General features: G+C 55.9%; 1 protein-coding gene across 1 annotated transcript in view; it reads left to right on the plus strand.

The window, feature by feature from the left end:
• Positions 1–99: 99 nt before the first annotated feature.
• The window catches only part of IQSEC1 (IQ motif and Sec7 domain ArfGEF 1), a 369,892-nt gene continuing 346,561 nt past the window's right edge, over positions 100–23,430 (plus strand). Inside the window, exon 1 of the mRNA XM_032842816.1 lies at positions 100–368. Coding sequence (XP_032698707.1) covers positions 109–368 — 260 coding nt within the window. The 5' untranslated portion in view covers positions 100–108. The remainder of the gene's footprint in view (positions 369–23,430) is intronic.

Consider the following 23,430-nt stretch of genomic DNA (forward strand, 5'->3'; position numbering starts at 1 on the left):
CTCCGTCCCCGCCGCGCAGCCATGGCCGCCCCGCCGCCGCCGCGGCCGCGGCCGCCGCCGCCCCGCCGCCCGCTCGCCTGAGGCGCTGCTGGCCGCCGGGCGGGGGCCATGGCCAGCGCCGCCGAGCCCCCCGGCAAGGCGGCCGAGTACCTGCAGGAGCTGACCCGGATCGTCGCGGCGCAGCAGGAGCTGCTGGCGCGCCGGCGGCGGCGCATCGAGGAGCTGGAGCGCCAAGTGGCGCGGCTGAGCCGCGAGAACGCCGGCCTGCTGGAGCGGCACCGGCGACACCTGGCCGCGTGCGCCCGCCGCCCCGACCCCGGCCCGCAGCCGCTCGGCGTCATCCCGGAGCTCGGTGGCCGCCGCGACAAGTAAGCGGGGACCGGGGACCGCGGGCGTGTCGGGGGTGCGCGAACTTCTTGGGGGGCTCTACTCGCTCCCCTCGGGGTCGGGCGGGGAGGCGGGCAGAAGCGGGCGGAGGCGGGGAGGGGGCCCGGCCGGAGGGCGCACCTGGGTACCCCCGAGCTGGGGCCGGACCTCGGGCGGGTGGGATTGGACTCCCCCAGGAAACCGGCTCCGCGGCGCTGCCAGGGCTCCCACCGGCTGGGCTCCGCAGACGGACGGCTCCGGACTCGGGCTCCAGCGACCCCCGGGGTCGGTTGCGGGATCGGCCTCGCCACGGGGTGCTGTCCGCGCGCAGACCTGGGGCTCTGGGTAGCGCGGCCAGAACTCTTGACCCGGAGAGCCCAGTGGGAAGGGGGAGCGGGAGGCGCAGATCCCGCTCTCGAGCGGGCCTGGGTCACTTGCGGGTCGCCGTCCCTCCGGGAACGACCCTGTGGTCCCTCTAGCCCGGGAAACGCCGAGCTCTCCTCCCTCTAAACGCCTCAGTCTTTTCCTCCAGGCTCGGGGTTAATACCCCACCCGCCGCACCCTGGGATTACCCTGGCTATTTCGGACCAAGGATTAAGCGGGGGACAGGATGGGGGCGGGATTGCCCCGCCGCGCTGGCCCCTAGCGTCCCGGGAGAGCTCTTAGATATCGGGCGGCAGCCCTTTCGCTTTCCGGGAGTGCCCAAGTCGGGTGCGGGGCTTCTCTCCGCAGAAGTCCGGCAGCCCATCTGGGGCGAGGCAGGGGGCACAGGGGGCTTCAGGTGACTCCATGCTTGGGTTCCTGGGTGCTCTGAGCCTGTCTACCCTCGCTGTCCTTCTCTCTTCGGGACCACCGGCCACACTCCATGGTTTGAACCCGCGGTAGAGGAGAAAAACACCGTGTGGTGGGGGAGGGATGGGGGGACTGGCTGTCATGAGCTTCCTGAAGGTTTCCTCGGGGTGGGGGGGTGTGAGGGGGGATAGGCAGGGGTAATGGGGGAGGAGTTGATCCTGACTCCAAAATTCTGCTGGGGAGGGGGCGCAGGAGAGGGGGAGGGGTTCCTGATCCTGAGTCCAGGTACAGTCCTCTCAGACCTGGTGTCTCGCCCACCTTGTGGGACTATGCCAGGCTGTGGCCATGGGACAGAGGCTGCCTGCCTGCCCCCCTGTGTCTTGCACTGGTTCTGGGCAGTGCTTCTGGGCTCTGGTGGGCTCTGAAGAAGGAGGGCTGTGCGGGTGAGGTCAGGGCGTGGGTCAGCCTCAGGGCTCTGTGTTGGCAGGCCCAGTGGCAAACTCCTGCTTTCTGTTTATCCGGAGAGGGAAGAGGGAAGCGCGTGGCTAGCTCCTCGCTGGTGTCACTGAGAGAAAGCGGAGACCAGGCTGCCTCTTCTTGGTGCCCCGCCCCTGGCTCTCTGGTGTCACTTCATCCCTCCCACAGTGGTTGTGGGTCACCCGGTGTTACTCGCAGGGTACTGAGCTCTTATTCCCCACACAGGGGCTGGAGGGAAAGCTGGGAGCTGCCCAGGTGAAGTCCTCAGCAGCTTGGGGAGACGACACACAAGGGCAGGAATGTACGTTCTACTTTCCTAGGCAACAGTGACACATGCTGTTGGCAGATGCCTCCCAGCACCTTCCTGGGGAATGCATTCCTTTCTTCTCTTCAAAGTCACCTCTCTGGTGACCAAGTGTGGGGATGGGAGGATTCGGACCCACAGTGAGTCCCGCTTGCTACTTGCTTGTGACACAGTGAGTGTCACATCTGGGTGGTGGCCTCAGAGTGGGGGCGAACCAGGCATGTGGCCGCGGGGTTTATTTCGCAAGTCTCCAGCTCTGTCCCTCTGGCTTCCCTTCACTGAGACACAACCAGGGACTGTGATGCCATCCCCTTTGAGAGGAACAGTGGCAACACCACCACCAGCCAAGTTCTAGGTCAGGGGAGTGTCTCCAACTTGACGGTGCCCACCTCCTACCTAGGGATCTTGCTAAAATCCAGATTCTGACCAGCAGGTCTGGGGCAGGCTCATAAGCTCCTAAGAGATGTGGCTGCTGCTGGCTGCCAGACCCCCCATGATGAATGACACTGTGTGGTACCAGCATATTCACAGAATGGGGGACTCGCTCAAGACGGAGCATACTGGGCCCATTTTCCAGCATCCACTTCATTTCCCTGCCTTTCAGGAGGGAGAATACTGGAGCCTCTCTCCCTTCATGGGAGACTCTTTGGGCTGGGGGGGGGGTACCGTACTTGCCTTCTCAAATACTTGAGGTATGGGGGAATGAGCTGAGGGCTCCTTTCCTGCACCTGGATTCACGGTGTCCAAGGCCATCTGTGTCGCAAAGTGATTGATGCCCAGGGGGCATGGTTTAACCAGCCTCCTCGAGAGCAACCAACTTTTATGAAGTGCCTACTCTATGCAGAGCTGTTAGTGATGTTCTCGGAGAGAGAAAAAGCAAGAGCAGAGAACAGAGGAAGAGAAAAACAGCTCTGCCTAGAGAAAGTGAAATGGGCATACTTGGGTCTCCTGGCTGGCTCTGCACTTGCCAGCCAGTGACCGTAGGACAAGTCACACTCCCCTCATGTAGACTCAGCTCTTTCTTAATGCACACGGGATGATCACAGCTGCCTCCCATACCTTCTCTGGTAGGTAAGGGAAGATAATGGACATGGAAGAGACTGGTAGGCAGTAGGTGCTTAACACGTTTCAGCTTCTTCATCAACCAGTTTCTCCTTTCTTTGGGGCCAACTGTGCACAGGCAGGAGCTGAGTAAACTCCTTGACAACTCGGTGAGACCTCCTAGGATCCAGACCTCAGGGTGAAGTTGGGCTCGGCCCCCTGTGTTTGAGCCAGGCCACAGCATCGGGATTATTCCTTCTTGGGCACCTGGCTCCACTTTCTCCCAGTGCTGGTGCCCCCTCCCACCAAGGCACTGCCAGGGTCAGCATCCAGGCCTTCCTGCCTGCAGATGGGGGTCCTTGTAGGCAAGAGTGCATTGAGCGTGGCAGACTAAGGCAGGGCTCGCTAACCTTTTCTTAAGCGGCTGTCGGCTGCTCTAGCTCAAGTCAGGAGCCCCCTGCTACCATGGAGACAGGCTGTCCCCGAATATCCAGAAGGTGCAGTGTCCCTCCCCTCTTGCTGGGACACAGAGATGCAGGTGAAGGTCATTGACAGGGTTCATCCTGGGGCTATAGCGATCTTCTACCACCTCACCCAGGCACGGTAGAAACTTTCAAGCCCAGAACTTTAAGCCCTTTCTCCGAAGTCCTCTGCTGAAAGAGAACATTGTGAGTTTCTCAGCTCTTGGGCCAATAGGATGATAACAGGGAAGAAAGATGGCGGCTTTGGTTATGTTGGATTATTTAATTGATTTTTTCTGACATCAAAATTCATACCCAGTATTTAGTTGGCTACATTCTAATGATGTTTCCAGAACCACCCTCTCCCACTAGAGGTTCGGGCACATAATAGATGCTCAATAGATATCTGTTGAGTGGATGAAGGCTAGTGGGATCGATTAGAACTGCTGTGTTTTCCTTCAGACAGTCAGCTTGAACTTGAGCAGGCACCACTGGTGTCCATGAGCCTGCAGAAATCTCCGGTTAGCCAGCGTGAGTGCACTCTGGCCCCACCCCCTGAAGGCCACCCCATGTGCCCCAGACTGCTCTAGGGCTTCACATTCACCGGTTCACTGCATGGCCACGTACCCCCTATGAGGCAGGAACAGTCGCTGCTCCCATTTTATGGATGTGTAGACTGAAGCTCAGGTCGTGTGACTTGCTCAGGCTTTCCTACCTACCTAGTAGTAACGCTAGGATTGGCACTCAGGTGGTCTGGCTCTAGCCCCCTGTTCTAACCCACCACCACCCACCCTTGCTGCAGCAGAAAGATTGGATGACCCTCCCCTCCCACGCCCACCCCAGGATCCCACGTGACTCCCGGCCTCCAGTGCCAGAGGAAGCCCAGTGTGCTTGGCTTTTGTCCTGTCATGTGGGATCCCGTGACCAAGTCCTGGTACTCAGTATCCCCCGAGTTGGCAGTGAGAGGGGGCAAGGGTTGAAAGTCCACCCTTTCCAGCCTCTGATCTTCCAGAGTGTCCCAGCAGAAGGAAGCCCCCCCCCCCCACGAAGTTGGAGAGAGGGCCCTGTGCGGCAGCCTCCCTCGCTTTCTCGTCCCCTCCAGCCCTCAAGCGCTGTCACATCACTCTTTTCTGAAGCTTGGAGTTGGTGACTCACTCTGGGGGAGGTTTCCAGTGGCATTCAGTCTCTGTTGACTTACCAAACAAGCGCTCTCCTCAGGTCCGTGATGACATTAACCGTGATGATGGTGGAGGCAGTTCGGAGGGGAGCTTAAGGGTGGCCAGTGCCGAGGGGGTGGCAGGCAAGAAGTTGACATCAGCTGTACTCGGGAAGGTCCTGGCAAGATGCCTCTGAGAGCGTTCTGTTCCTCAGAGTCACTGCAAGTACCCAGCCCGTGGTCCAGGCTTTGCACACCCAAGAGCCTATGTCCCTGTCCCCTCGTCCCCCTTTTAGTCAGACTGGGGACCACGTACAGGCCAGGAGAGGCCTTGAGGGCTTCTTCCTGATCTGAGAGGGCAGTGGCAAAGGTGGCAGAGGGAGATCTGCGTTCACAGTTTCGTGAAAGAATGTTCTTGTTCTCCCAGCCAAGATAAAGTGGAGTATCCAATGCCGGGGAGGGTGTCCCTTGGCCAGAACGGGCTGCGACATGCTCTGGGAGGCCAGTCCTGCTTGGACAAAATGTTTCCAACTCCCAGGGCCCAGGGTGAGCCGCTCCTGTTTTCTCAGCAGATGGTAGAATCCGCAGAGAGATGAGGAGAGTGCGTTTCTCTGAAGTTCTCTCCCAGCCGTCTGACAAGCTAAGCAAATGATTATTTTACAACCGGGAAAATAAATCGGGAAAAGCTTCTTTATCTGGCTTGGCTCGAGAGAAACATGGAGGAGCCCCGAGCGTGAGATGAAGCCAGGACCTCCTCTTGTTCCCACCTCTGTGTCCACCTCCGCCTTCTGCCTTCTGGCCTCCTGGAGGCTGCAGAGGTCTTGGGTCCAGGCCGGGTGAAGTTGGGGGCGTGCCACCTTGGGAGTTTGGGGGCATCGGCCTTTTTTGTTGGCGGGGCGGCTACTTGTCAGCTCTTTCATCTCTGGCAGTGTCCTGACAGCTGATGGTGGTTTCTGTTCTTGGCTGTTTCTGCACGAAAGAGCATGGCTTTGCCTAACTTGGGAAGGGTACCGCTCGGAGCTTGTAAGGGTTAGCGCCATCTGAGTAATTGCCATGGAGCAGCAAGAAACACACATACAGGCCGGGTGGGCAGCAAGAACCGGGCTGGGGCAGGTGCAGTGATCTAACTGAAATGGGGCAGAAGCCACACATGCGGCCAGGAGGCGGTCCCGGGACCCACTTGTGACCTGGAAGTCCGCCCTGGGCCTCGAGTCTGCCACTCCATGCCCAGGGCAGACCCAGGCCAAGCCAGGCTGCAACCACCCCAGCTGGGAGCCAAGCTGTGCTGGCTGGTGACATCACCGAGTGGCCTTGGGAGTCTGAACCCTAGCCCCTCCGTAGGGCTCGCGTTTCCAGCAGGGTACACACAACCAGTTCTTAGAATTACTAAGTGCTTCTGTTGTAAGAGGTGGAGAATTGCAGGGTCTTGAGGGTTTCAAATGCTTCCCCCACCCCAGCTGCCCTGGCCTTGCTCTGGGGGCCCTCCAGGCCACCCAGTGACCAACACCTGGAGTTCAGCCCTGCCCTGGTGGCTGGTGGGTACAATCCCTGCTGTCCTGCCTTGGCCACCTCCCAGTGGCTCAGGCTTTCCAAGTGAGGCAAAGCAAAGCCCTTGGCTTCCTGAGGCCAGTCTCCCCCCACCCCACCTCCCTGCCATGTAAAGTGGGGAGGGCTGCTTCTGTTCAGAAAGACTGGAGTCAGGCGTTGTATAATGGGCCTGGCATTAGGGAACACAGTGAATGATAGCTCCAGGGGCAGGAACAGCTAGGGTATTGAAAATGCTTTTGAGCCTTGTTTTCCCTAATTTTTGTTATGAAAATTTCCAAATATACAGAGAAATGGAGAGAACTATACAAGGCACAATACCCTCTCCAGATCTACAATGTAAATTTTGCCCTAATTGCTATATTTCCTGCCTGTCATCCATGAGGGTATTTGGAGCCATGCTCCATTTATGGAGCACCTGTTGTATACCAGGAAACAGGCTGAGCACAGCATGGAGGCTATGCTATCTGCATGTCCTTTTATTCACTAACTGTTGAATCCTGGGGCAGCTCAGCCTCATTCTTGCCCTTGATCTGCTTGGACACCATTGGGGTTGGATAGAGGCCTATAAAGAAGGTTGAGGAGATACTGGGCCAGGATAGGAAGTGGGGTCAAGTGGTGTACAGCCTCAGAGCAGGAAGCAGATGGACACCCTTGGGTGTCAACACGGGCTTCCTGGAGGAGGTGACATTTGAGCTAGAAAGAGGAGGAGGAGGCTGGTATCAAGTTGGGAAATAGCACAAAATAAAGAAGAGGTGAGAGGCACCTGGCAGGTTTGGGGGTGGGGAGTGGAAGGTGTTGTCAGTGGTCACACCAGGCCTGTGAGTGGGGACACTTGGGACAGGCGAGTTCCAGAATATAGGGACCAGCCTGGGGCACTTGCTTAGTACCCAGATTTCAGCCAGGTCAGCGGCGGGGTTGGGGGTTGGGAGCTGGTGAACAAGACTGGCTCATTGCTCCCAAGCTGTGCTTTGTCCGAGCCCTGATTGTGAAATGCTTGGCTTTCCTTCTTGGAAAAGACAAGATTCACAGAGGGGCAGAACAGAAATCCTGGGGTTTTTTTTTTGCACCTCACCTTAGAACGCTCTGATTATAAACAAACCACAGTGACAACTGAGCCCATTCCAGGGGCCGCATGCAGACTCCTCCTCCCAGTGGTCTCCATTGGCAGACTTTCCCAATGACAGCTGTGAGCTGTTATCAGTCCATTTCGCAGATAGGAAAACTGAGGCTCTGAGAGGTGAATCGGGTTGCCTGCGGTCACTCAGTGTCAGAGATCACTTGGCACCCCAGGCTGCCCTCCATGAGAGGCCACTCAGTTCCCCACCGTGCTGTGTAGCTTCAAAGCTGCATGCTGCTTTGTGTCAACATTTCACGAAATATGGGGCCATTTCCGGATCTGTGTGGGCAGCTCCCCCAGACAACCCAGAATGAACTCCTGCACCATTGCCCACCCAGGACAGCTATGGCGCTTCCCTTTGGGTGTCAGAATGGGTACCTTGCTCTTGTGATCACCTTGGAGGAATGACTTCACTGCCAGGAGCCCAGGTCCCTTTTTTGGCAGGATGATGATGGGGTGGTCCAGGCCAATGGGTGTGCACGTACGTGCAGGGGAAGGGATTCTGGGACTCCCGAAAATGGCAGGTGCTGCCCAGCCCATGCCAGGCATCCCACTTGGAATGCCCCCCACCCCCACTCCAAATCTGTGGGCATTTGCCAGCCTGCTAGGAAGCTGGTCATGAAGCCACCTCGGGCCTTTCTCCAGGTGTCCGTTCATCAGGACACACTGGGACACTTGGTCCTATGAGGGAGTTGGCACATGTGCCCCTCTTCTGGCTCTGACCCTCCCCACCCCCCAAATCCCTTCTTGATTTGAATGAGTCATTTGCTCTGTGTGCACCCCTGCCTGAAGAGTGTCAGGCCTCACAGAGAATCAGGGCACCTGGGCCTGGCCCTCCTCATCTGAACCACAGGGAATAGGGCATCCAAGGAGGGTGTCCTGGATTGGCAGGTTTCTGGAGGAGCCTCTCACAGTGGGTCATTTGGAACCTGCCTGCGATGTGTCTGATATGGCAGGCCTTGATAACGAAGGTCTCTCAGTGCTCAAAGAAAAGTCTCCAGGCTGTATCCCACGGTACTGGGGCAGATGCTGGGGACCCTGGCTGGGATGTCCTCTAGTCCAGAATGCAGATTATTTGAAGATAGGTTGTAGGAGTCTCTGGACAGCCTGAAATCGAACGTGAATGGGCCGTTGGCCATGTGGTCAGCTCAGATGTAAGATTCTGATGGGGCTAGGGCCTGGAGACCAAGCTCTTCTTCCTTACCCTTAGCATATAAAAGGCACCTCCATGAGCCTGAGCTTCGTTTTCTCTAACAGCGGACAGTGGATCCAGGAGGACAACTGGATCTCCCTTTTGGGGTTGTCCTGAGAAGGGAGCACACCTGGTGTGGTTGAGGCACAGTGAGGTGACAGGTGTGTCTGGAATAGAGTGAGCAAGGGGACAGGACAGCAAGGGAGAGGAGTGGGGTGGGGGATACATGGGGGGGTGGGGGTGTGGGTAGGGCAAGCAGAGCTGGAGAGGTCCAGAGGGACCTTGGGAGACAGTGTTCCTGGGGTTGCTGCGCAGAGGAGGGCCAGGACGGCACTCAGGTGTGGACAGGACCCCTGTTCCTGGGGGAAGGTGGGAGCCAGTGAGAAGAAGGTCACAGGAGATGTTACAGAACTCGGGGTGTGGGGTGCTGGGAGCTTGGCCTGGGGTGCTGGTGGAGCTGAGCAGAAGCACATGAGTTATGGATAAAAGGAACATGGTCCCATCCTATCCCCTTACCCGACAACTACCTATCCAGATGGGAAGGAGAGAGCATTGCTTACCCAGAAGGAAAGGCTCCAGATGGCAGAGTGCGTGTGGGTCTTTGTAGCCTGCAGTGTTCTCGGACTGACAAGAGAGTGGGGGGCCGGCTGATGTCCCTGGACCCTGCCTCCAGCTCCCCTCTCTCACTCACCCCTCTGGAGAAGCAGCCCGAGCAAGGAGGCTCAGCTCCCCCAGGGTGGCTGGGGGTTCTAGACAGCTCTTGGTCAGAAGTCACAGTCACACTCAGATGCTCCTGGTCAGGAGTCATGGTCATACTCAGACACAGTCAGGCACGCACCATGGGGCCAGACCACTCCCTCCACCGCAGTCTGGCTGTGTTGCCTCTGGCCAGTCACTTAGCCCCTCTGTTCCTCCTCCATGTTTTCACCTGTAAAATGGATTATAAAGCATCGCCTCCTTCAGAAAGGAGCTGTGAGGGTTAAATCTGTAACATAAGTGAGCTGAGCACCCCTCCTCCCTGACAGTTTTTGCTGCTGTTGTCCCCTCTTTCCTAGGTGGAGAAGAAATTTGACGTCAGAGGAAAGTCACAGGATTCAGAACTCAGTGACTGGGCTTTGGCGTTTATCTCCCTATTGTCTGTCTGACTTCTGCATGTTTAATGTAGCTGATCGTGAATCCAGCGCATTTGTAAGATGTGCCGTCGTCATCCCTTCAACCTGCAGTTAAAGGGGGAGACTTACATTGTTTCAATAGGATGGAGGACTCCCTACAAAAAGGCAGAGCCGTCTAGAATGTTCTGCCTGCTCCCCCTCCTCCCTGCCCCAGCCCATTACAGGCTCTCATCTCTGTCTAGACATCTCTTCCAGGCTCTGCTTTCACCCAGCGGAGCCCCTCTAAACCTGGAGGTGTGTAAAATGCTCCACCAGCAAGGGGTGTGCGGGGAACCGACCACCCCGACTCGATGCCCACCCGTAGGCCAACCTGCTCCCTTCCTGGCACCTGTTGTGAGCCAGGCCCTGGGCGAAGGACTCAGCAGATGCTACCATGCTGGGGCCTCACCACTACCAGCTTTTTCTTGTGTACCAGGTGATCCTGCAGGGCCGCAGTGAGAACCGAGTTAAATAGTGGGCGCGGAGGCGTTTTGAAAATCTTAACCCGTTGTATGAGGGGATGCCTCCTCACCCAGAGATGAAAGGTAAGAGATTATCGTTACCACCCTCCATCGATGACAAGTAATAATTATGATGACCGAGTGGTTTCTTATCAACCCTTTCTGCGGTTCTGTGAAGTAGTACTCTTGTGCCCATTGCACAGCTGGGGAAACAGAGGCACAGCAAGGCGAGGGAGGTAGGGAGAGTGGTGGTTTGAACAAGGATGACTCAAGCACATTCCCCTGAGAGCTGCCATCTAGCCCTATTTAGGGGGCTCTAATCTTCAGCCCACTGTGTTTCGAGAAGATACTTTGTACGATTATTATGATTATAGTCCTTTTAAATGAATTAAGACTAGTTTTTGTTTTTGTTTTTCTTTTTTGAGGGAGAGAGTGTATGAGCAGGGGAAAGGGTGCACAGAGGGAGGAGAGAGAGAGAATCTCTGGCAGACCCCAGGCTAAGCGTGGAGCCTGACCCGGGGCTCCAAATCACGACCCTGAGATCATGGCCTGAGCCCAAATCAAGGGTCGGACATTCAACCGACTGAGCCATCCAGGTGCCCCAAACCCAGACTCATTTTAAAGTCTAAGATATGATCTGTCCCAGAGAACATTCCACGAACACTGGAGAGGAATATGCACCGGCTCCTGGGAGATGGTCCGGGCCTGGCTGTCGGGTCTGGTTGGTTTCCAGTGTCCAAGTCCTCTGCCTCCTTGTTGACCCGCGGTCTGCTTGTTCTCCCCGTTATGGAAAGTGGGGCACTGATGCCTCCGGCTATTCCTGTGGAACCACCCGTTTCTCCCTTTATTGCTCTCAGTTTTTGCTTCATGGATTTTGGGGTTCTGTTGCTTGGTGCATGCGTATTAAGAAGTATTGTGTATTCCCGAGGGCCCGACCCTTTTGTCCTTAGAAAACATCCTTCTTGGTCCACAGAAGCAGTTTTCGTCTTCAAGTCTGTGCTTGGTGTCTGCGCGGCCCCTCCAGCTCTCTTTGGCTTCCCGGTCGCATGATGTCCCCTTTTACATCCTTTTATGTTCATCCTCTCTGTGTCTTTGAATCTAAAGCGGGTCTCTCAGCACATGGTTGGATTTTGTGGTTTTAGTCCATTCTGCCAGTCTCCCCCTTTTGATTGGAGTGTTTAATCTACTTATCCTCAATATAATTGTTACTAAGGTAGGATTTCCATCTGCCACTTCGTTATTTACCTTCAATATGTTTTCTTTTTTTCTTCCTGTCCCCCTCTGACTACCTTCTTTTGTGTTAGAGAGATCTTGTCCAATGCAACATTTAAATACCCTTGTTGTTTTAGTACACAGGTGATTTTTTTCGAGCATACGAAGGCCCATTTGAGAAATGGAACATCCCGCATGTCCTCTCCTCACCCAGAGAGAGGGAGGGGCAGGAACCAGACAAGAGTACGCTGGTCTGCTGTGGACCCTGGAAGGGATGGGCCCCTGGGGAGAAAGCTGCCAAACAGGGAGACAGGGATGGACCCGGGCTAACTGGGTGGCCACTGAGGATCCAGCCCAGAAGCGCCCATGGGGACAGGGAGGATGAATTCTTTGTCTCTGGGGTGCCTAGAAGAGGCCCTGCCTCAGGGTGGATTTTAATGAATGTGTGGAAGGAAGGAAGGATAGACAGACGGATGAACAGATGGACGGACTCACTCGGTCTGCCAGTCAGTCTACAAACTCTGGTCCCCTGTGGCCATGTTAACAGCTCACGGTCCTGAGACTCTGCAGGTCAAGACTTGGGCTGGGCTTCACTGCTTGCGTCTGCTTCTCTCTTTGCCAGTGGAACTTACTCAGTGGTATTCACGTCCCAGATGAGCTGGTCCGGATGTCCAGCGTGATTCCCATACGCATCCGGGAACTTGTAGACAAGTGTGGAAGGCCGGGCCCAACTGGAGCTGCTGAGTGCATAGGTGGCTTCCCCAGCATGACGGGCTCGGGGGGTCAGTCTTCTTCCTTGGAGGTGCAGGGATCCCAGTGCCACTGTTCCAGGAAGTCTGGGGGGAGCCGTGAGGCTTTGTGTGACTCGCCCCTGGGAGTCCTCAAGGCATTTTGGCCACCTCCTGCTGGTCTCAGTGGGAGGAGGAACAGGGGTCTGCGCTGTCCTTCATCTGCCCCCTCGGGTTAGCTCAGGCCCTGTTGTTGCTTCCCCGCCCTGATGCTGGCACAAGTGTGTCTCGCAGCTTGCCCGCAGGCCGGGCCCACATTGTACCTCGCTCTCAGCATGGAGTGTGCAGCCTGTCCCTCCCCATCGTGGTGACCTGTCTCTGTTGGGTAACTTAGCTGTGGCCATGTGTCCTGAGGGCCTTCTCATTCTATAGTACATTTGGAGACTGGCTACGAGGAGCCTAGGATGTCCGTTTCCAGCTCTGCTACCCGGCCAGGGACAGGAGCAGGGGACCCAATCTGGCCACAGGCCCCCACCCAGTTCCTCGGCAAATGCTTGCCCACTCTTGCTAGCAGCCCCGTCACTCTGAGCTGTATTTTTAACTCCTGCCATATGGCAAAGCAGCCAAAACATCCAGGGAGGAGAAAGGGGGTCTGGAGGAAATCATCACCGCTAATGGGTTTTGGATAACTGCGATCATTAAGAGTGTGGTGTTTTCATCCCCACCGTGTTCCCCCAGCATCATAGGCCTCGGGAGTGCGGCACTCCTGCAAAGGGGAGCCTGTCGTCCATGCGGGCAGGTGGGGCTTCCCACAGATGTGCACTCCTGTCTTGCTGGGGCCCTCAGGGGACACCCCAGCCAGAACCGTCGCACACGGGCCTGGCCCAGGTCCCTGGAAAGGACCTCCAGAGTGTGCCGAGCCCTGAGCTGCTACTCGGGGAGCACGCAGGAGGTGGACACCCTCTCCCTCTCCTTGGAAACCCGCCCTGGGTTGGGCGACCAGGTGGCTGCGTGTCCTCGGCACTGCCACCCGCCACGGACCTCTGCTTTTGTCCCAACTCGGTGCCTTTGCCCATGCTGTTCCCTCTGCCTGGCATGCCCTTCCCACACCTCCATGCCGGCCTCATGTCCTTTTCCTCTCAAAACTTTTCATGATTTTATATACTTTGGAATCAGTCCTCTCTTTAGGTTTCTCCTTGCAGGCCTGGGTCCTCCAGGGGCCTCCCGTCTGACTTCCCATGACCATGCCATGCCAGGGAGCCTGTCTCTCCTCCCTCTGGGGCAAGCAGCAGCCAGGTCCCGCTTGCCTTTGGGTACCCTCCCAGCAAACTGCTTATATTTAAAATCAGACCCTTTAAATCCATGACTGTTATGTGGACGAGCCCAGGGTCTCTCAAATGGAGTGTGCTCACCATGGAGGCAAAGACCACCATCCTTGGAGGCACAGGAAGAAAATGGTGGGCCTTCTATTTCCCTTGATTATTTAATTTCATCCCTCAATGTCATTTTGGTGGTCTCCTTGATGATATGCGTATTATCAGTGTAGTGGTGCCTCCATTTACTGTGCGGCTGTGTGTTCAAACTCATTAAAATGTCTCGTGGCTGTTCTCCTCAAGGCAGCTACTTTTCTAGCACTGGAGGTCTCCACTATGAGACTGGTTGGAATAAGCATATATTCAGCACCTGCTGTATGCTAGCTGATCTCTTCTCCTGCCCCCCCCCTTTTTGGGAGAGAGAGAGAGTAGGGGGGGAAGGGCAGAAGGAGAGGGAGAGAGAATCCCAAGAAGACTCCGCACTGAGGCAGGGCCCGATGCACGGCTCGATCTCACGACCCTGAGACCATGACTTGAGCTGAAATCGAGTCGGATGCTAAACAGACTAAGCCACCCAGGTGCCCCCAACTGGTCCCCTTTTTTATGTGCATAGCTCCACTTTAGAGATGAGGAACCTGAGCTCAGAGAAGTAAAGCATCTTGCTTGGGGTTGCACTTGGGGGGGGGGAGGGGCGCAACATGAGCTGTGACTCCCAAAAGTGTTCCTCTTTCCATTCTGCTCTGTGTCTGGTGGTCCTGAGGCCCACCGCTAGCCAAGTTCTTGGGCTCTGCCTGTGGTTGGGCAGTGGCAGTGATGGGAGCTAGCCTCCCCTATGTTTCTGTGGCCTCCAGAGCAGGCGGGCCTGCTATCCTTGGTCTGGACATGACAGCACGGCCCTCTTGTTTAAGAGCATGCAGATGCTAGCCCCCGGGAACACAGCGCAGCATGGGGGTGGGGTGGGGGGAGCTGATTCATCATCATCTTCCCAGCTCTCCCTTTACCAGATGCCAAAAGTCCCGTCCCCCTCAGCTGGAGGAGAGCGGAGGGATGGGAACGGCGGCTTTTATTTTGCCAGAATGTCAGTTCCTCTTCTCGGCAAGGGCTGCTTTTATTGTAAAAGGTAGTGTCTTTAATCTCTCTATTGAACTGGAACTTCAGGTCCAATCCAGTAAGTGGTTATGGAGCCTTGTGCATACAGACGTGTGCCAGGGAAGGGGATGGGTCCAGGGGCACAAGGAGGTGGCCTCACAACCTGATAGGGAGGCAGGTGCCCCCTGGCCTCTCCCCTGTGCAGGGGGCTGTGAGCCTGCTGGAGAGACTGCTGGGCTGGGGAGGTGAGAGAGGGTGTTATGAGGAACAGAGAGCCCCAGACGTTCTCAGTACCCCCTTCCACACTACTCTTCAGGGACTCCACGTACTGGGTTTTACCTGTGTCCCTCTAGGAGGGGTTGGCTTTCTTTTTCTTCTCAAGGTGATAGCTTCGGCTGAAGCTCACGATCTTTCTCCCCTAACGGTTCTCCTTTGCTTTAATTTGACTGATACAAACAACTTCCTCCCCCACGCAGGAGCTGGTGGCCAGCCTGTGCCCCCAGGTTTAATGGAAAAGTCCCCAGCTGGGGTGTAGGCCTCTGGGGCCAGTGGGCTCAGCCCAGCCCGGCCACAACCCATGTAGAGCTTGGCTTTTTGTCTGGAAAAGGCCAGTGTTGCATAGTGAGATCCATGCTGGGTCCTCAGGTATCTGCCACAGTTGAGACACAGTCTTGGGCTGTGGTCTAGACGTGGTCTCAGTTGCATAGAGAGGTCACTTCTGTCACTTCTCAGGCCCCGTTTGCCAAGTGCAGCTTGACAGATAAAAATTGCCAAGGTGGTGGGTGCACGCAAGTCTGACTTTTGACCAGCTCTGTCCCAAGCTGCCGGGGCAACTCTCCTCATCTGGAAAGGGGGCATAAGAATAGGGAACAGTGCTCTCCCTGTGGCACAAGGCCAGTAAGTCCAGCACGGGCTGTAGGGAGGCTCACTCTGTAGCACTCCACAGTCATTATTATTTCAGAAATTGTGGGGAATACAGATTGCATTTCTTAGCCTCCCTGGTACTTAAAGATGGACGCGTGTCTCTGTTCTGGCCATAACTGTGGTGTGCAGCTTCCAGGATGTGTCTTTTAAAGAAAGGTTGGGTCTTTTGTCTCTTGCTCCTTCCTGTTCACTGGAATGAGAATGTGGTGGTTGGTGCATAGGCAGCCATTTGTGGACTGAGGACAAGAGCTGTCTCACAGGGATGCAGTGAGCTAGAGGGAGCCTGAGCTCCTATAACCTGGGGAAACTACAGCACACAGCCATCTCCAGGCTCTTACATGAGAGAATAAAACCATGTCTTTAAGCCCATGTTAGTACATTTGGTTTTGGCCTCTCTTAACTGGTCCTAAGGTTATAGTGAAGGTGGTTTTACAGCTGTGATTTGAAGATGTTTGACCACATGTCTGGGAGCCTGAAGCCTCAGAGTTTGAGTCACTGGGAGTGAAGGTGGGTCCCCTGGGGACCCTAGTGTTAAGATTGTTGCTAAATTTAATTTTATTTGGTGGGTGAGGGCCAGTTACTTCATATAGTATGAGTCACAGAGTCAGACGATTGGCTGACTCAGGCCTCCCGGACTCTGACACTAGTAGATGATGGCACCCAAGGGAAGTGATGGGGCCAGCAGGGCTCTCTCAGGGGAAGAATCAGTGGGTTAGCTGGGTGGCTGCTGCTCCAGCCAAGAAGAAGGGGAAGAAGCTGATCTTTGGGAAAGTGGGAAGGGGGGCGCCTGGGTATCTCAGTCAGTTAAGCATCCAGCCCTTGTGCTGCTTTCAGCCCAGGTCATGGTCTCAGGGTCATGAGTTTGAGCCCCCCATCAGCTCTACACTCAGTGGGGTGTCTGCTTGAGATTTTCTCCCTCTGCCTCTCCCCCTGCTTGCTCTCATACATACACTCTCTCTCTCTCTCTCAAAATAAATAAATCCAATCTTTAAAAAAATATATTAAAAAAAGAAAATAAAATGGGAAGGTAGACGCGGGGATAGACCAGGGAGAAGGAGGGGCATCCCAGCGGCAGCTCAGAGTTCCCTGGTCCTTCCGCTCTCAGCTGCCCTCGGAAGACAAACAGACCTTGATGGGTTGTGGTGGGGGTGCAGAAACAGAGACAGAGGGACAGAGGGAGACCCAAGGAGAGGCAGAGGCAGAGACAGAGACATGTAGGCAACCACATGTCTGGGACTCTCCTTCTCTCCCTCTCTCTTCCTTCCTTTCTTCCCACATGTGTTGAATTAGTCATTGATTTATTCATTTATTCATTCACTTAAGCAGCATTTGCTGAGCCTCCTAAGTGCCAGCATGGAGTCCGGGGTGCTGGAGGCAGCCCTCAGGGGGATGCCTGCTGGTGTGCGGGAGGGGGAGGGAGGGCGGAGGTGCACCCATCAGAAACAGTGTCTGCATTAGAAGAGTGGGGGTGAAAGCGAGCCTGAGTCCCAGACGGGGTAAGGCGGACAAAGGGGTGCACTTTTACTGTCTGCCTCTAGCCCTGCCCCTTCCCTTGTGTCCCAGGTGTGCCTCAAAATGCTTCCCTTCCACCCGCCCCCCAGCCCTGCATCCTTACCCAGCAAACCAGATGCTTTCACAGGCAAGGGAGGGGCCTGCTTTGATCTAAAAACCAATTTGAGTTTAAAAAAGAGGAATCATGACAGGCAGTGAGGTGGGAGTTGGGGCACAAAGCCTGAACCCGGGGGCCTACTGAGTCCTCTGCTGGTGTCTGTAGGGGGCTGCTCTGGGAAGGTGTTTAAAGCCAGGCTTACCGGGGTTCCCCTGGCCTGCCGGGCCGGTGCCGGGCTCAGCGAAGCCAGAGCTTTGGGGCTATTTATATCCTCTCCAGCAAATCTTTTGATCTCTATGATCCTGCGCAGAGCTCAGTTGCTTGCTTTTGCACGCCGGTCCCCTGGGTCGGCAGGCTCAGGGACAAGGACTGACTTCAGAGAAGGGCTGGGCTAGAAGGGCCTCCTCGTCCAACCCACACTCAGGGGGGCGGCTGAGAACGTGGTCAGAATCATCATTTGTGTGTGCCAAGCCCTGTGCTCTTGTCTCTGCGTCCTGAGGAGGTCAGAGGTAGCACTGGCAGGAACCAGGCCTCGCTTGAGCACTTACTAGGTACCTCTCCCTCTGCTGCTCCCCCTGCTTGTGCTCTTTCTCTCTGTCAAATAAATAAAATCTTAAAAAAAAAAAAAAAAAAAAAAAAAGCTGTGGTAAGGGGCACCTGGGTGGCTCCGATCATTAAGTTTCTGCCTTTGGCTCAGATCATGATCCCAGGGTCATGGGATCGAGTCCTACATCAGGCTCCTTGCTCAGCAGGGAGCCTGCTTCTCCCTCTCCCTCTTCCTGCCCCTCCCTGCTGCTTTTGCACACACACATGCTCTCTCTCTCTAATAAATAAAGTCTTTAAGAAGATAAAAATGAAAGTTGTGGCAAATACACATAACATGAAATTTACCACTGCAACCATTTCCAGTGTCCGATTCAGTGGCACTAAGTCCCTGCCCAGTGCTGCACAGCCAGACCCACCAGCCGTCTCTAGAAACTCTTCTTGCAAAACCGGAACTATGTCTCCATTCCCCACTAGCTCCCCACTCCCCTTTCCCTGACAGTCACCGTTCATTCTGCTTTCTGTCTCTGGGAACTAGGCTGCCCTAGGGACCTCATATTAGTGGGATCCTACAGTATTTATCATTCTGTGACCGGCTTCTGTCACTGAGCATAATGTCCTCAGGGTTCATCCTTGTTGGAGCCTTTGTCGCAGTTCCCTTCCTCCTGAAGGCTGAGTAGTATTTCAGAGTAGGGATAGACCACACTTGGTTTATGCACTGATGGGCGTGTGAGTTGTTTCCACCTTCTGCTTATTCCAATGAGTGCTGCTCTGAACACGGGTGTGCAGACATCCCTTCGAGACCACACTGGCAATTTTTGGGGGTGTTTGCCCAGGAGTGGAGTTTCTGGGTGATAAAGTGATGTGCCAGAGACTTCCAGAGAGAGGAACTCAGCTGTCACAGAATTACTGAGCAAAGTGGTACTGTCTGTGTTTTTTACAGATGAGGAAACTGCGGCAGAGGAATTGGAGAAGGTGGAGATGGGAGGGGTTGCAATGCAGCCACACAGTTCTCTGTGTCCTGGCTCTTCCCCGGTTCCTTCTATTCCTTTTGGGGGTCCCCCTTCCCTCAGCACCCTGTCTGAGACTCTGGCTCTCCCCCGCTGATCCTTCCTTGCCTGTTTGCCCTCTTGGCGCCGACCCCCTGACCCCATGCTTTGGATGTATTGGCTGCTTACCTGCCTCTCCCAAAGGAGGCTGGCTTCACGGGGGCGAGATTTGGGGTGTTTGCTCATTCGAGCTCATTCAAGCCCCAGCTGCTGCACACAGTAGACCCTCAGGAAAGACTCACTGAGGGACTGATGGCACATGGCAGGCATTCTCTCCCTTTCTTGCTGCTTCTGCACAGTGCTGGCCCTTGCTAGGGGCCCCACTGAAGCCTCCAGGAGCCCAGCCGAGGGGCCCTGCACCTGCTCCCGGGCCTGGCCTTGTCCCCCCATAGACAGAACTCTTCTGTCTGCACCTGGAGCCGCTGCCAAGGGCAGCCCGGGCCTGGTGGCCTCACTCCCGTCCCCACCTGGCCCCGCGCTCAGGGCTGACAGTGACAAAGGTCCCTCTACCGCCGCAGTTATTAACTCGGCTTGGGATGGGCTCTGGCTGCCCCAGACTCAGGGGTGCTGTTCGGTGGCCGGGAGCATCTCTGACGCAGTGATCCCATCTGCAGTGGGCAGGCGTCCCCTCCACATGCACCGCGCAGACGGCGGCCACAGCCCGCCCCTCTCTTTGCCTGACCTCCCGCCAGGAGGGTGACTTAATCACATGCGGCAGGTGTGGTGTGTTTATCGTCGCCGTCCAGCCAAGGCCACCGTCCAGCTCCTCCGTCCAGCTCCAGCCATTCATCCCCCCCCCCATTCCACGTCTGACCGTTCCCTCCCCCTGGCATGGTGGCCGTCCTCTTGGGCTCTTCCAGGTCCCCATTCCTCTGTGTCTGTCCTCAGCACGCATAGTGATCTGTGTCCCCCCCACGCCCCTCACTCTCAGGGGCTGGGGCGGGCCTTCCCTGGAGAAATGCCCTCAGCCAAGGTGGGGGGGCCTCACCCACACAGGCACCCGTCACCCCTGTGGGGCCACACAGCCAATGGCTCGCCTCGAGACAGGACGTTTCTGGTGAGTGTACACTCCAGACCCACGAGGTCAGGCGGGGACAGCCCCTCCTGGAGCCCCTGCCCTGCCTCGCTCCCTGAAGGGCTCCCCGTGAAAGCACATCCTTGCTGACACGGCCCCTGCTGCCAGAAACCCACATGGAGGCATCTCGTCTTTCTCGTGTCACTCAGTTCTGTGTTTTAAACATGCATGTCAAGGCCGATGGGTACCCCATACGTCGCTTCTCCCTGACTGGAATCCTCTGGGGGCAAGGCACCAGCCACTCCCCTGGGGACAGGCGCTGGGCTGCCTCTGCGGCAGGTCACGGTCACGGAGCTGCATCCTTCTGCGCGTCCCCTTGGGGGCCCCTGTGAATGTTTCAGGAGTCACCACGTTGGGTGCTCTTACTGGTCGTAGGAGGTGTGGTACCCTAACAGGGAGAGGCTGTTCTCCAGAGAGGCGCTTCAGGCTGTGCTCCTACAGCCGGGCTGTGTCTCCATGCCCACGCCATGCAACGTTTCTCGACCCTCCCAGGTTCAAAGCCATCTTTGTGGTGCCCCTGCTTCCCCTTCTGCCTGGTGCTCAGTGCGGGTAAATGGCCTTACCCCGCAGGGTTGGAAGGAGGACCTGGTGCGCTGCCGGCGGTCAGGGAGGCCATTACCACCTGACCATGTAAGGACCGCCCGGGCGGGTCCACCATCAGGTAGGCGGCCAGGCTGGCATTTGTTTCCAGGACCGTGACTTAATGGCTTAACAGTACAGGCTGTTCCTTGTAGCCAGACTGCCTGGGGTCCAAGGCCAACTGTGTGACCTTGGTGCACTGAACTCCTCTATGCCTCAGTTTCCACATCTGTGAAATGGGGGAGGACTGTGCTTCAGAAGATGGTCGAGGGTAAAAGCATGCAGAGTGTGAGCACAGAGACCCTGGTATATAGGGAGTGGTCAGCACACGCTGGCGGTTCTTATCACTGCTACGACTAGTGTCATGGCCCATGTCTGTGATGGACTCAGCCTACTTAAGGGGATGGGGGCAGGTGTGGGGGCTCATTGCCCCTGACGTCCGCATATGGAGGGGCTGGCCCATTCCAGACCTGGTTTTATGTTCACAGGTAAAGATCCTTACCCCGTCACCTGAGTTCACAGCTGCGCACACAAAAAAGGCTTCTTGTAGTGGTTGGAGCTGCTGATTCTCTCAGGTGTAGAATGCACTGGTCTATGAAATTTGCCTAAGAAAAAACAGAGCAGATACTTTACAAACCCATAACACCCCAGCATGGGGCTCTTTGACATTGGCTCCTGGCTGGACCCACCGAAATGACCAGGGTCACATCTAAAGGCTTGGAGCACGGAGCCCTGTAAATTACCCGGGAAAAAGAGCTGCCTGCCGTGAATTCGTGGGTGCGTCGCCCTGGGGAGATTTACCTCGGACCTTCAGGGTAAGGCTTTGGTACTGTCAGTCTTCCTGGGGCTGCATGTCCTGGGCCTCTGCCCCCTGACCCAGCTCCGCCCCAGGAGCCCAGGGGACAGAAACACCAGTCACCACAGTGCAAGAGGTTACAGAGGGCAGGGAGGGCTGGGGCGAGGTTGGGTGTGACATAATCCCAACAGAGGCCTCCCTCAACGGATGCCAGTGAGCTCCCCGGAGCTGACATGACCCTGCAGAGATGTCCCTCATTGAGGCAAAGAGATGGGTCCTTTGTCGGTCTGCATGGACCAGACATTGGCTGTGGCTGTCCCGGGTAAGGGAGTCATAACCTCAGTCCAAGGCGGCTTGTAGAAAGGAGCTCAAGTATGGGATCCGGGCCCCCAGCCAAAGGGAGACCTTGGTGGCCATCACAGTGTCCACTCTGTGTGGTCAGGCAGCTCTTTCTGTGTGCAAAACAGAGGGCATCCCTTCTGCTCTGAAAGCCCCTCCCATGTTCTCTCCCTCTGAGTGGACAGATCGGGCACCTCGGACTATGCCCAGATGACAGATACATATTTTTAAAACTGGGATTAGTTGCCAACGTTTACGGATCAGCAGATCTCACATGAAACCTGAGATTTCCAGCTTCGCTTGAGCACTGAACAGGGCCCCCTCCCTCGCACCAGGGGAGCTCTGGCTGCAGGGTAGCCTTCCCCGTGCCTGGACAGCATGGTTCCCACAGCCACCGCCTTCCCTACAGTCTTGCCAGAGGCTTTGCAGTCACGCCCCTGTGGGCTGCTGATGGCTTTTCTGCTCTGTTCCTCACTACTCGTAACTCAGCCCATGTTCCGGGGTTGGGGGGGATAGCGGGGCAGGGTTCTGACTGGGTACCAGGCTCTGCACTGTTGCCTGGATCCCATCTACTGGGGAACTTGTATTGGAGTTGGGAGACAGGCACAAAGAGCAAAGCCAGTCAGTGTGGGTTGGAATGTCCAGCCTTGCGGGGGGGTGCTAGACAGAAAAACTCAGCAGGGTAAGGAGGTAGAGGGTGATGGGGTGCAGTTTTAGGCGGCCTGGTTGGGGAGGGCCTCTAGTGGGTGACCTTGAGCAGAAAGCAAGCAAGGGAAGTGAGGGGTAAGCGGTGTCGGGGTCTAGGGATGCCATACCACTCTCAGCAGCCAGCCCCTGGGAACCAGGGCCAGCCTGTCTGGATGCTGTCTGCACCCAGCATGCGGCTTCGTGCTGCCCTGTGCTGGCTGAGCCCAGATACCCCGTATCCCCTCAGCTTTGAGCGTCCTCCTCTAGGAGGCTTCTTCTTTGGGCGTTGCCCCCGGGTCACTGGGCAGAATGGTTGTCTGTTTCTGTGCCCATGTCACCCACATAGAGGATCTTGGGGTCAGGATCAAGGTCAGAGTTAGCCTCTGAGCATTCATAGTCTCTATGTCTAGCGCAGTATAGGGACGGGGGTCGGACATCAGGTAGGAGGCAGCTGCGAGTCAGGTGGGGCAACATTAGATGCGGACGTCACTGAGGGGCTCTGGTTCTCCATCTGCTTGGGACTCAACGACTGGGGCAATCTTTAAGAACTTGAGCTTTTGGCCCCCTTTGGCAGATGTTCCTGTTTTTTGTGGGTTTTTTGTTTGCTTGTTTGTTTTAAGATTTTTACTTATTTTTATTTGAAAAAGAAAGAGAGAGAAAGCATGAGCAGGGGGAGGGTCAGAGGGAGAAGCAGGCTCCCCACCCAGCAGGGCTCCATCCCAGGACCCTGGGATCACGACCTGAGCTAAAGGCAGATGCTCAACTGAATGAGACACCCAGGCACCTCAGAACTACCTGTTTTGACTAAAAATGGTCCCTCAGGGAGAAAAAAAACAGAAAGTCCTGCCCCTTACTGGGTGTAAATTAGTGAGGGTGTCGTGGGGACAGGAGCCCACGGGTGATTAATGCCAAGTTTTACATACCCTCCGGGTTTCCGCATCACTGAACAAGTTCCCCTCCTCCGGCTCCCTGCAAAATGTCAGCCCCGGGAATTAGGCAGCCCATACCTTTCTGGTTGGCTTCCAAGTAGCAGAAAATGTCAGGCCAGAGAACATAGTTAACTAGCATCATACAAATGAAGGCTCCTGGGTTGAGGACGGCACCTTGCCTTCCCTCTGCCCTTCTCCTGCCTCTCCCCATTTCTTCCCGCCTTCCTTCCTGAGACCCGGCACCTGGCTTTGCCGCTGGCGGGAGCAACTTTTGCTAGAATGCTGTGCGTTCCTTGCAGAAGTCTCCCTGCCAGCACAACTGTTCTAATTAGTCATATTTTGAAAGCAGATCTGCTTAATTGCCAGCAGTACTAAATATTGGTATATAAATAAAGTCATTAATAACTGTATATGCCGAAACTTCTCCCCCTGAACACCACAGCAGCCGGGCCCCGCTGACCAGTCTCTTGGGATGGTCTCGGCTGGACAGTG

This window comes from Lontra canadensis, unplaced genomic scaffold (genome assembly GCF_010015895.1).
Source record: "Lontra canadensis isolate GAN:19392208 unplaced genomic scaffold, GSC_riverotter_1.0 scaffold133, whole genome shotgun sequence".
NCBI lineage: Eukaryota > Metazoa > Chordata > Mammalia > Carnivora > Mustelidae > Lontra > Lontra canadensis.